The following is a 13,844-nucleotide window of genomic DNA, read 5'->3' as shown; positions in this document are numbered from 1 at the left end:
GTGTGTGTGTGTGTGTGTGTGTGTGTGTGTGTGTGTGTGTTTTATATATATACAGAGTGTGTGTCCCACATAACTGTGATCACGATTTTTTCGGCACTTCCGATGATGTGACAAAAATTATTTTAAATAAAAATTAATCAGTTTTCAATCGATTATAATTTGCAAAATATTCTTTTTTAGAAAAAAAATCAAGGTCACCCTAATTTGTTAAAATGGCACTACATATTTTTTACTTCGTAATATTGTAACTGATGTCAAGACAAGTTCAATGATCTGCTATACTATGACCTTGAGATGACCTTAAAATCAGGCGTGTAGGATCAATGAACGGAAACGTTTTCATGAAAAATTATTTTGTATTAAACTTTACATGTTTTTCATTACATTATTCAAAAAAAATGTATACCTAAGACAAATTGAGGAACCGACGTAATCATTTCTGAATTCATAGTATTCTCGAATGTAGTTCACAATTTATTACACACGTGTATGTATGTAATGTGTACGTAGAAAAAGTGTCAACATAACTTATAGTACTTGTAACGTAGCTCGAGCACTGTTAGGACCTTTTTTATTCTTGTGTCCTTTTTTAGTTTAACATTAGAGCAAATCGTAGTCTGAATTTGTATGTACAGTACATTCATACACGTGTGTAATAAATTGTGAACTACATTCGGGAATACCACGAATTCAGAAATAATTACATCGGTTCCTCAATTTGTTCTTCTATAAGTATACATTTTTTTTGAATAATGTATTCCTGTAATGAGACAATTGATATGCAGCTAATACAAAAATCCTTTTCTATTGTAGAATATGTCCATATAAAATTTGATACAAATAAAGTAATTTTTCATGAAAACGTTTCCGTTCATTGGTTCCACACGTCTGACTTTAAGGTCATCTCAAGGTCATGGTATAGCAGTTGACTCGTCTTGACATCAGTTACAATGTTATGAAGTAAAAAATACATAGTGCTATTTAAAAAAATTAGGGTAACCTTGACTTTTATCTTAAAAAAAGAATACTTTGCAAATTTTTAATATTGCAATTTGTAGTCAATTGAAAACTGACTAACTTTTATTCAAAATAATTTTTGTCACATCATCGGAAGTGCCGGAAAAATCGCGATCACACCTTTACGTGGGACATCCTGTATATACATATCTAAGTTTTAAATTTTTGCGTATAGAAAGAAGATTATATCTTCATTTTGCATGCAGACACGATGAATGCTTGAACTAATTTGTCGTACATTGGCCACCAGCGTTTCATTTGCTTATCGTTTGTTTAACGTAAAACGGAGATAAAATGACGTAATAGTACTGATAACTCGTTTTCCAAACGTGCCTTATGACTGATATTCATAAATCGATTTATAGACTGTTTTTATTTTAAAATCACTTTAAGTACAATTTTTAAATGCTAATAAATAAAAACTTATGGCATCTTAAGATGATTTTAAATATCCGACTTCTGTTTAAACAAATTTTTCGCAATACTTACATATGTAAGTAAATGAAAATTCGAAATATGACGGAATATTGTGATATGGAATCTAAACATTCTAAACTTTCAATTACTTTTTTAAAAATTGTTCCAGAGTAATTTTTCGCAAAGTTATGACGATTTCAAGTCTTACGTTTCATCAAGAAATTTGAAAATTGCTATAAACGTCAATAGTTTAATTTTATAAAGAAAATTAAAAAACATTTTTTCCTCTCGTGGAATCAAAGTATGTACTGAAATATATCCTGCAAGTGAGTTTTTTTTAATAATTCAGTACCGACTTATAACTGATTTTATAAAAAATGATAAAAATTGCATGCAATACATATTGTTTTTAATCCATTATAGAATCGTCAAAAGTTTTCGTAGAATAACGAAATTAACTACATTAAAAAAAAAATAAAAGTTTCAGCTTTTCAACATTTCCCTGCTCATTTCTGTACATACAATAATTCGTATAAAATATATTTCCTATGCGACGGTTCATTTCGCTTAACGTCATGTCGCTCCGCGCGTCTTGTCAATCTCACCACGCAACGCTCATTTTGCATAATTTCTTGTGAAAAGTAGAGAAAAGTCGCCGATACCGACATACTATTTTGTTTTTAGACAATTTTTTTTAGACAATATTTCTTAAACAAAAGATAAAAATAAAACTTTAAAAACATAAGTACGAACTAAAAAGTATCTTCTATCGGACAGTATAAGTAGAGTTTTTATAATACTGTTTACAATTTTACAATTAATTTTTTCATAAGGTAAACAAAAATGAGCGTCTGACAAAATGGGCTCCAAAACTGACACAGTAGGCATTAATGCTATTCCTATTCTTTTTATTTTACAAGAATTATCTGTATAAAGTACCAAGTGAACGTATATAAGATTTTCCAGAACCTTTTCACTTCGTTAAAAAACATTTTTATTGAATTATATGCATATTTATTTATACCGTTCTGCAAGATATAAATATGTAACGCAATAGTTTTTCAAGAGTTTTTTCACATATGCACGATTACCTTCAGCTCCAATAGAGTTATTTGACACTATAAAGCAACATTATAAAGATTAAGTTAGCTCATGGCCTGTTTTACAGACAGGTGTGGCACACCTTTACGCTACACCCCCAATTTTTAATTTAAAATCATATTATGAAAAGATTAAGAGAAAGAATAATATAAATAAAACTGATTTAGCAAACTACAAGCATTTATTTAAAACGACAGGAGGCACGCTACAGATCAACAAAGTGAGAAGAAAATTTTTCATTTTTTTCAGCTCGTAGTTTTATATATGTAAAAATTCACAAAACTCACATAAATTCCAAAAATATAGTAACTATTCAAAAGTAGAGATTTCAAGCTTTACAACTCTTTCTTTAAATTTAAATTTTCATTATTTTTAACGAAGATATCGATGAGGAAAAATCTTTATGCCAACTTTTTACCAAAGGAACTTTTTCCCTAACCCAATATTATTTAGTAAACCGTGAAAAAAGAATTTCCTCTTCACCTCGTGAATGAGAAATTTGAGTTTGTTAAAAAAGGACAGAATTGTTCATTGACAACTATTACTCCGGAAAGAGTATCCGCTTGTACATAGTTGTCGCGTTTCTGCGCTCATCCTCGCCGCGTACGAGGCGTGGTACGGGATTCAACCGGATTCGACACACTTCCAACCGAGCGGACTGGCGCAAACCGAGTTTCGAGTGATTAATGCGAGCCCGATTGGCGGCTGTGTCCACTTTGCCGTACTCTCTCGCACGATTGCGTGAAAGGCCAGAACGTCAAGTATTCCAACCCGGAAGCGCGCCTTCGAGAGTGCGCGTTCACCAAACACGATTCGACCGCGATCGAACACGTTCCCTCTTCGTCTCAGACAACTAAAGCGTCCAGTAATTAAATAACGTTTTCTGAATAATCTTCATTAATAATTTATTTTGAAGAATTTTATTTTAGCAGAAACATCAAGAGAGGTCGTCGTCGTAACTTTCTGATTTATTGTCAGTATACTACATCTTAACTGTAATTAAATTGAATAATATCGAGGATATAATTATTAATTGAATTTAATTATGATTATAATAAGAAAGTTGTATAATATATATAATTAATATGATTATAATAAATATACTATACTATAATAAATATATTTTCTTATGAATTTAGTTTATTTTTTGTAATATAACGATATTATACTATAATATATTAATTTATTATAGAGTAATTATATAATTAAGTAAAATAAAATTATATTTAATTCTAATTAAATTTATTATAATTTAATCTAATTAAAATTATAATTTAAATATAAATAAACTGTTTACAATTACATTTAAATTTTAAACTAACATTGAATTAAAATTTTACACGAAAATTGCTAAAGAATAAAATTTCATTATTAACTTCCTTTCTAAACTTTGCTAGAAATTTTTTATTATTTATATCTTCGTATTTTTGAAAAAAAAATATATGAATTGATCAGAGGACGACAATTAAAAGGATTTGTTGAAAATTATTTTCGGTAAATACAAATACAAATTCATATATTATCGTAATTACGTAATTTCAAATAATCTCGAAACGGCTCCATTATTATTGCTGTATGTACACTACATAATGATATATGAGGAATGGCGTGACTTTCATGGAAAAAATTCGAAGTTTGCCTGTTTGTTTTCTCGATTTATCAGCAATATTGGGCGACCAATTAGCGGCCGAGTGAACTTATTAAATGTAAACCGGATGACAGCTAATCACGAGAATAATTATAGTCACTTTAACGTCTGTCCGATTACGGCGTGTAACATCACGCCACGAGAAGGGCGATAACGCTTGTGCGCCCGTATCGAAATTCGCCGTTGTATCCGGAATAGAGAGTAGATTGTAGATCCTCTTTTATATATAACAGAGAAAAGATTAAGAGGTAACACAAATCTTTGCACAAAGCGCGAACGAAACTGTAATACTTCTATATCATCATATTTTTCATCTTTGCGATCAACTTGTGGTAATAATTGAATAATTTTACTACCGATTGTTTGTACATACAATACACTACCGTACAGTAAAAAAGGAGGACATTCTCATGGAAATCTGTTTCGAGGTTTGCAATTTTTTAAAATGTGGCGCGATTTCAAATATTCTAACAATCGTAGTATGAATAAGCGATATCAAGCAACAAGTACCTGAACAAGGAGCTGAAAGTACTTGTAACACGTAGTAGAAAACAATGATTTTTTGAACGAAGAAGCTTTTTCTTTCCAAGAAAAGCCTCGAACAATCAAAAGTTCGAGCATTTGAATACATATATCACGATTCAACGATTTAAATGATCTTGACACGGTGCCCAGAAGCGCGAAACGTCTCGCAACGATTCGCGATCGATATAGTCAGATCCAACAAGTTTACCTTTCCAGCAATCGTCATTTTATCCGTGGATTGTGGAGCATAGATCCTTCTCGCGTAACAAGAATCGAATAAGCGGCTCGAACGGGAGCGGCTTGCACTTTTCAATAGCCGGTCGGACAACGGCGACACATTTCCCGACAGATCACCACGCACCAACAAATTGATCGCTAGATCGCGTATCACTGGATCTTGCGCCGTATATTATATATATATAAATATATATATGTGTGTGTGTGTGTGTGTGTGTGTGTGTGTATGCGTTGTGTGTATCTACTTCTTGATCACGTTGCGCTGACCGAAGAAGCGCAACTGCGCGTGGACGCGAGTGCGGGCACTACGAGTACGGAAAGTCACGAGACTCATCAAATCGCTCCAACGGCCAACGGGTGAATCCGTACCATCCGGTGAATGGAGCAGTCGCGCGCGATGAGACCACCACCACTACTGCCATTGCTACGTATCGAGGAACGAGGTGGCGCTGATCGCTCTCCCTTCCCCACGTTGACCCGCAATAGAACTTCGCTCGACCGTTCTCGCGATTGTCGCAGCGGCCACATGATTTCCACCTGTCAGGACCGTGCGTGGAACGGGAGACAACTCGGAATTTCATGTCAACTTAATTTCATATCGATTATTCGAGTTTTGAACTTTACGTCACATGCATCTGATTCTTATCAATATTTGGCAATGTAAATGCGCAGAAATTATTGAAAATTAATAAGTTATTCATTCAATTGGACTTTCATATTTCCATTCGTCACTTTTGAGGCATTTCTCAATCCTGCTTGAATTATGCGACAGTTGATTAGAATTCAAGACTTCCTGCACACTTTCTATTTGTTATAAAGGGTGTCCCAAAATTAACGCAAGATTTGAATTTGCCGCCATTTGTGCAGTAAAGTGTTGGCAACCCAAAAAAAAAAACAATTTAACAGCTGACAGTTTAGGGTTAGTGAAAATGGAGCGTGAAAATGGATTATTGAACATCAACAAATGGATGCTGATTTTTCGAGCAAAATCATCCTAAGTGATGAAGCACATTTTCACCTTGATGGCTTTGTTAATCGCCAAAATCGCCCCCTAGATCGTGTGATTTAACACCATTAGATTTCTTTTTATGGGGTTATTTGAAATCACAGGTCTATGTCAACAAGCCCACAACCACCCGTGCATTAAAGGAGGAGATTCAACGCTGCATCAACGAAATTCAGCCACATTTATGCAAAATGGTCATGGAAAATTTCGACAAACGAGTGCGTATGTGCATGCAAAGCCGTGGAGGCCATTTGCCCGATGTGTTATTCCACAAATAACCCTATCCTATGTACTTTATGATTCAATAAAAAAATAACAATCAAAAGACTAAAAACTGTGTTTTCTATTTAATTCAAATCTTGCGTTAATTTTGGGACACCCTTTATTTACTTCGATATCTTCCTTGTTCTCCTCCTCTCTTTCATCATTGTTTCAAAATACCTTTTCTGTAAATAACTGCATCTTGTGAATATTTATGCATCGTATATATTTTTTTGTTATAAAAATGTTTTTTTATGCTGAAGAGACTTCGCGACGACGAATGTACGATTGACGTATCAATTGATTTGAACGCTACCGCGAGAGAAGAAAAGGTCTTTGACCGTTCACCATAAAATACTGGGCAGGTAGGAACCTGGATAACGCGTACGCACGCAGACACGTACATATACGCACGCCGCACATTGGTCTATATCGAAAAGCTAGCCAAAGTTGAAAGATAAAGTTTCTATTTAGAGAATTTAAAGTGTTAGATTGAATAAAATATATAATACTTCAAATATCAAATAGAATAATCAAGAAGGATCGTTTATACCTGTGTTTATAATCCAGTTTTAAAGTGACCTTTATACGAATAGCATCTGGCAAGCACAAAAAAGAAAAAGTAAAAATGCATTTTCACGAGTGCCACTCAAACCAGTAACAATTTTATACATAAAAAAAAAATAAGAAAGAGTTGAATTTAACATTTGAGGGACAAATTTTACATGTTGTTTGTATTTTTCACGTGTCACTTGCAGTATTAACGCTCTGAATTAAACAGATATTACCCGCTAAACATGAAACCTTCAGAAAAAGTTACATTTTGGCTGTACTTAACAATATTCTGAGCGTACGTTTCGACTCTAATAATGTTGGAGCCCCCATCAGCGAAAAAACTGAAGATTAAGACAGCGAAATTTGCATATCATGTAGAATACCGCTAAACAAAAAGAAAATATTGGTTATTGAAATTTTAGAAGAAGAAAATGATGATGGTTCGGCGCAAGTATTTATAGTAAGTTACAAAAAATATAGGAAGTCTGTGAAAGTTTACTATTTATTTTAAATTTTTAGTATGTAATGAAAAATAAACAAAGTTGGATTAGAAATCTTAGAATAGGAAAAAATTGAAATCGCAGATAAGTCTTCTGTTCTACAAATGTGAAATCTATAAAAAGAAAGCATGAAAATAAAACATTAGATGAAGCGAAAACTGCATTAGCAGATGTCTTGAAAACAAATATCAAAGAAAAAAATAATTATGAAATAGAAACTAACAGTCAAATTAGAAAAAGAAAAATTAATAAAAAATAAAATTAAATGACAATAAGTAACGGACAAATAAAATTTAAAAAAATTTTTTTAATACGACTTTTACATTGTAAACCAAACACAAAGTTCAAAAATAAGTTATATAACAAGTTATGCAACTTGTACTAACAGTTTATAAAGAGATGATTGCCCAACAAATCGATCGTTATAGTATCGTTTGCCTACATTACTTTTGCCGACAATTTGTTTGCACACAAAAATTATTGTTTACAGCTCGATTGTTTACATGCATTTTTGCACACAAATAAAAATTTTAGAAACGGAGTTACTTTTGTCTATATGTATTATTGCCTACATGTATTATTGCCTACATGTATTATTGCCTACATATATTATTGCCTACAAGTATTATTGTCTACAGCTCTATTGTGCACTTTTTACATGCATTTTTGCGCAGAAATAAAACTTTTAGAAGCAATTACTTTGCCTACATATGTATTATTGCCTATAGCTCGATTGCCTACATGTATTATTGCCTACATGTATTATTGCCTACAAGTATTATTGTCAACAGCTCTATTGTGCACTTTTTACATGCATTTTTGCGCAGAAATAAAACTTTTAGAAGCAATTACTTTGCCTACATATGTATTATTGCCTATAGCTCGATTGCCTACATGTATTATTGCCTACAGTTTGATTGCCTACATATATTATTGCCTACAGCTCGATTGCCTACAAGCACTTTTGCGCACAAATATAAAATTAAAGTTAAGTAAGAAAATAATTTATATTTTTAGAAAATCTGTCATGTGAACAGTGGGGTGTCAGCGTAGACAGTGTCCGCTTGGAATATTTTTCCAAAAAAATCTAACCCTAACCAACCCATTTTTTGGTGTAAGATGGTCCTCATTTCGCGTAGAAGGTGAGCTGTAGACAATAATACGTATGTAGGCAATCGACCTGTAGGCAATAATACATGTAGACAATCGAGCTGTAGGCAATAATACGTATGTAGGCAAAAGTAACTCTGCTTCTAAAAGCATTCTTTTATTTGTGCGCAAAAGTGCATGTAGGCAAAAGTAATTCCATTCCTAAAATTTTTATTTGTGTACAAAAGTGCATGTAGGCAATCGAACTGTAAGCAATAATTTTTGTGGGCAAACAAACTGTCGGAAAAAATAATGTAGGCAAACAATACTGTAGGCAATCGATTTGTAGACAAACGAGATGCTCCCGTATATAAATATAAATATACAATATTATTAAATAATTTTAATTTTTAAGTTTTATTTTAGAAGATTGTTATTATGTAATTGATAAGTTCATGATTTAAAAATATGATGTATATACGTAGTATCATGTATGAAATGTTTTTATGTATTATTGAGTATTATTTCATTTGTAATTTTTTCATAAAAGAAAAAAATGTTATTCATAAAAGGAGAATGAAATATTATTAAGATAATAATATATGTTTATTATTTGTTTATTACAAAGTATTAATACAAATACAAAATAATTTGTTTTCTATGATTTATGTAATTAGGTATTATCTGATTATTTCAATATTGATGTATGACGATTATTTCAAATAACATTAAAGATAATATTTATATACTGCTTCCAAATACATGTTTTATTTAAAAAAAAATAACCTGTAATTATTGAAATATTAATCATAATATAAAATAATTAGATTATATGTTATAATTGGATCATATCAACATTTTACTTAAAATATTCCAAAATTGCATATCTTTTATTATTAATAAATAATCTTATATTATTTACATGTTGCATTTGTGCAATAACATTATTATATATTTGAGAATTCATTGGCTCTGGAATCATTTTTTGTTGAACAATATTATTATATAAAAAAGTTGTTACAATAATGTGAAGTGTTTTTTCAATTGTATGAAAACATGTTCCAACTAATAAAATTGCAAATTTTCATTTCAAAATTCCAAAGCATCTTTCAATTTTTAAGTGTGTTCGAATTTGTGCTTGATTATAAAAGTGCTCAGTGGGTGCTGTGGGATTTAGTAATGGAATCATTAAATATAAATTTGGATAACTAGAATTTCCAAGAGGTAAGATGTCATCAAATAAAAACACTTGATGTTAATGGAGATCGTTAATGTAAATTAACATTTCGTAAGGATCCCATTTTAACAACACTTTACAACAATTAATAATTTTCGTAAGAAACGCAAAAAAAATGCAAATAATTTTAATTAATTGTCTCTGTGAACATCATGTACTTGTATTGTCTATTTTTTATAATTTAATTGCTCTTTTATTCACAGTTGGAGAAGACTAAGTTAAGTTGAAACTCTGAACTTATATTTTATATGAATTAATAAATAATTGTCGATCACCTAATATTCGCTCATTTTTTTAATTGACTTTATTTGATAACACAGGCCGACAACATTTGGGGTCTTATGTTTTGAATTTTGAAAGATGTTATTTGATTGTCTGTAGGATTTTATGCACTGAAAACGACTACGTTATCCGTTTTTTTTCCACTACTTTTCATTTGTTTAATCGCAAAAACAATTTTTTCCGAAACTAATTTTTTTATTAATTTTTTCCGGCTAAACAAAAAATAATATCGAGGTCTGCTTTACGGCATTTAACTTAGAAATATTCCAACAATATTAAAAATATTTTTTCAATGCTTATAAAAATATTTTATATGTTTTTGTTTACAAACAAAAAAACTTTGGAAAAATCGTAAAAACCGGAAAAAATTGACAAATTTTAAAATATAAAACCAAATAATTCGAAAGAAAAAAATATCGTAAAAAATATCTGATAATTTATACTTACAGTTGTACGTTTCTAGTTTAAATCATTTTTTGCAAAACTAATTTCTGACCATTTTTCAGAAATTATTGAATTGAAAGCGCCAAAGTAGCTCGCGCGTCATCTGTAGTGCCCGATATCCTTTCGAGTCTGGCACATATCCATCGAACACAGGAGCATATTGTGACTTTTTTAGTCACTGATTTCAAATCTGAACTAAAAAATGTGCAATTCAAAATGGCGGATCCAATATATGAAGGATAAGAATTTAAAAAAATCCGTACATGAAAATCGATATCTGATGGTTTGGTAAGTCTCTGATTACTACTGTAATCACAATTGTTGAATTGAAAGTAGCAGATCCAATGGCGATAAATAATAAATATATAGGAATTTTACCCTTATTATAATAAAGATACCTCTACGTGATACAGGATGAATAATGCTAAAATTACCATTCCGTGTACATTTACTTATTATTCATTGCCATTGGATCTGCTACTTTCAATTCAACAATTGTGATTACAATATAATAAGTAATCAATAATTGCGAGTATAATAAGTTTTTTCCATCATTTCACATTCTTTCTCCTTCTATTTCACTTTTTTAACACCTATACTCCTGTGTTTTTATTGTTGTTTTAATTTTTCAAACATTACGATCTCTTTTTGGTGGTGATGAATAATTTTTCTAATTTTAATGTGAATTGTAAATTTTATTGCAATTGGGAAACTTCGGACTTCTAGTTCTCATATATGACCTAAGATATGACTGAAAATTGAATGTGTTAGACTAATTTATGGAATTATATAATATTTTCAGTGTTTGAATAACCAACGTCTATCGATCTGTGTAAGTCGATATGACAACTTAATGACTTATACAATTGCAATAAGACACTTTTTGATTTGTCAAAATATACTATCTATAATTATTGAAAAAATTAATACGATGTGGATACTTTGAGAATTGAATGAAGATTTTGTGGAATTGCGAATTAATATTGTACGATACTGAAGATGACCTGATAAGAGTTGAAACGTTTGTATTTTACATATAGATGATTTTAATGATTTTTAATTATTAACAACTACCATCCTGTTGCAACTCATAGCCCCCCCCTTTTATTTAAAAAAATGTTTTATTATTTGAGTCTTAGTTTATATTATTATTTCTTAGTTAAATGCAGCAAAACAAACTTCGATATCATTTTTTTAGTCAGAAAAAATTAATAAAAAAAATTACTTCTGGCAAAAACTGTTTTTGCGATTATTTAAAAAATGGAGAGTAATGGAAAAAAACGGACAATGTAATCGCTTTTAGCGCATCAAAATCCTACGAAAACATCTTTTAAAGTTCAAAGCACAAGACCCCCTAAATTTTGTCGACCTGTGTAATTATTATAAAGTTTTAATAATATTATTAACTTTATTATTAACTAGTTTTGTTTTCTTATCCCTTAATGAATAATAACTAATAATTTTACCCGTGTTGTAGTATTTCGCAATTGTGACACATTTCCATTCTCAATAATCAACTTTAACTCTTACTATGTAAACGTTTTTATAGTACCCGTTTAGTGTAAATGAAGGTTATTCATGTTCGACGTATTTTTTTAAATGGATTAAGTTAAAAAAATGTTTAAAAATTCATATAGCTTCCTTAACTATTCTAAATGTAGGAGTTATACATAATTAACAAATTTATTTGTTTAAATATTTTATTTTTGCAAATATGTAAACACAAATGTGAGTAATGGTATGTTCAAAAATTTTTAACTTTTGATCAAATCAATGAAATCTAATAATTAAAAATATAAAATAAAGTTTAAAATTCATAATTTAATAAAAAAAATATATGCCAACAAATTTTTTTAATTAATTTTTTATTTAATTTAAGTTCGAGACATAAAATCTTATAATTTCGAAACTTATGAAAATAAGCGTTCCTATGAAAAATTGACATTTAACTTTAAAAAATTCATTTTTTATTAAAAATCTTTAATCTTATATACTTTTGTAAATAAATAAATATATACGGAATGACATTGTAAGAGAACGAAGAAATCGTAACATCTTTCCTGCAGAGCGATTTATCATTTTTATTCTAAGATAACACTGAATAAAAATTTTCTCATTATATACATATATATGTGTTTTACTTATAAAAATAGTCAAGAAACACGAACAAAATTATTTTCTTATTTGTACGAAAAATATGCGGTGCATGTAAATGGGGGTCATCTGTGTCCACGGTCGATTTTGGATATCCGCTGCTCAACGAGAAAATGACGTCCACTCGGGATTTCAGGTACCTTTCCCCACAAGTTTTTTAGGAGCAGAACAGCTTGCCCGTATTCACTTGTTTCAAAATATTCATAACTTTAAAAATCGTCTGAACACAAATGACCCTCGTTTACATGGTGAGGGTTAATCTCAGTTTTCGGGATAGAGCAACGCTTATTTCTACCAGATGCTTTCGTTTCATGCAAAAACGCATCGATAAGCCTATTTTTATAAATTTTTGAGATGTTGTAACTAATTGTATAATTATCTTTGATACTTTTAAACATTCCCACAGCCTAATAATAATTATTATATCTACTCGTATTATCCATTATCCTGTAAATGCTCCTTGTAAACATCGATAATAACAAATAACATACGATTTAACATAATATTCTTAAGAAAAAAACATGTATCCCTTGCACATATATTCCACAATTCATGATGGAGGAACCCAACCACCGAATGCTGTTTCAAGTTCTTTAGCCACCGCAAAGCATAGATGGTCATTGTATGGAGCTGCAACCACCTTTAAAGAGAGTGTGAATTTAAAGAATTTTCAATATTTTTATAATGACTTATACGAACAATTCAAGTTTTAATGATAACTAAAAACAAAAAAGATATATACTTTCTTATAATATTTTAAATACATCGATTCAACAAAGAATATATATTGTTTCAAATTTAAAATTTTTGACCATTCATTGGCGTTTCTTTATCATATTTACTTTCTTATAAATAAAGAATAAATTTTAAAGTAACATTTCATAAAAACCAAAAATATAATGATATATAACATTACTTAGTAATAATTATTGCCAAAAAATAAGGAGAAGGAACAATCACTAATTGCAAAATCAGTGATCGTTGGCGATTGTATGCAAGACGCTTAAATAAGTCATAACGTGCATTTTAATAAATTACAATCAAAAGTTACTATATTTTCTGCCACAAATTTATGCTTGCGTGTAATACTATATATATAGGGTTGCCACAGAAAATGAATTTTGAAAATCTCTTTTTAAGGTTTTCAAGGTACTTATAACCAATGTCGAATATGTAATGTTAAATTTTAACAATATTAAATGAAATGGAACGAAAAATGTTTAACAAATGAGTGAAGAGAACCATGTTCGATCAAGGCGTTTTTAGTATCTAATTATATATTAAAAGTTAAAAAATTATAGTAATAGTTAATAAAATAAATAATACAAGAATTATAATTTAATAATAATAATGAATTTAATCTTAATTTCT

At 30.0% G+C, this 13,844-nt stretch overlaps 2 protein-coding genes across 2 annotated transcripts in view; both read right to left on the bottom strand.

The window, feature by feature from the left end:
- The window catches only part of LOC108756380 (probable ribonuclease ZC3H12D), a 65,076-nt gene that overhangs the window by 45,778 nt on the left and 5,454 nt on the right, over nt 1–13,844 (bottom strand). The window contains exons 2-3 of the mRNA XM_018500135.1: nt 11,671–11,673; nt 4,917–5,104 (exon numbers count right to left, since the gene is read on the bottom strand). Coding sequence (XP_018355637.1) covers nt 4,917–4,934 — 18 coding nt within the window. The 5' untranslated portion in view covers nt 4,935–5,104; nt 11,671–11,673. The remainder of the gene's footprint in view (nt 1–4,916; nt 5,105–11,670; nt 11,674–13,844) is intronic.
- LOC108756381 (fatty-acid amide hydrolase 2-like) overlaps nt 12,458–13,844 on the bottom strand; it is a 25,460-nt gene continuing 24,073 nt past the window's right edge. The window contains exon 9 of the mRNA XM_018500136.1: nt 12,458–13,113. Within this exon, the coding sequence (XP_018355638.1) occupies nt 13,024–13,113 (90 nt within the window). The 3' untranslated portion in view covers nt 12,458–13,023. The remainder of the gene's footprint in view (nt 13,114–13,844) is intronic.

Source organism: Trachymyrmex septentrionalis, unplaced genomic scaffold (assembly GCF_001594115.1).
Source record: "Trachymyrmex septentrionalis isolate Tsep2-gDNA-1 unplaced genomic scaffold, Tsep1.0 scaffold126, whole genome shotgun sequence".
NCBI classification, from domain to species: Eukaryota; Metazoa; Arthropoda; class Insecta; order Hymenoptera; family Formicidae; genus Trachymyrmex; species Trachymyrmex septentrionalis.
Note: the sequence above shows the minus strand (reverse complement) of the source record. Positions and strands in the feature narration are given on the sequence as shown.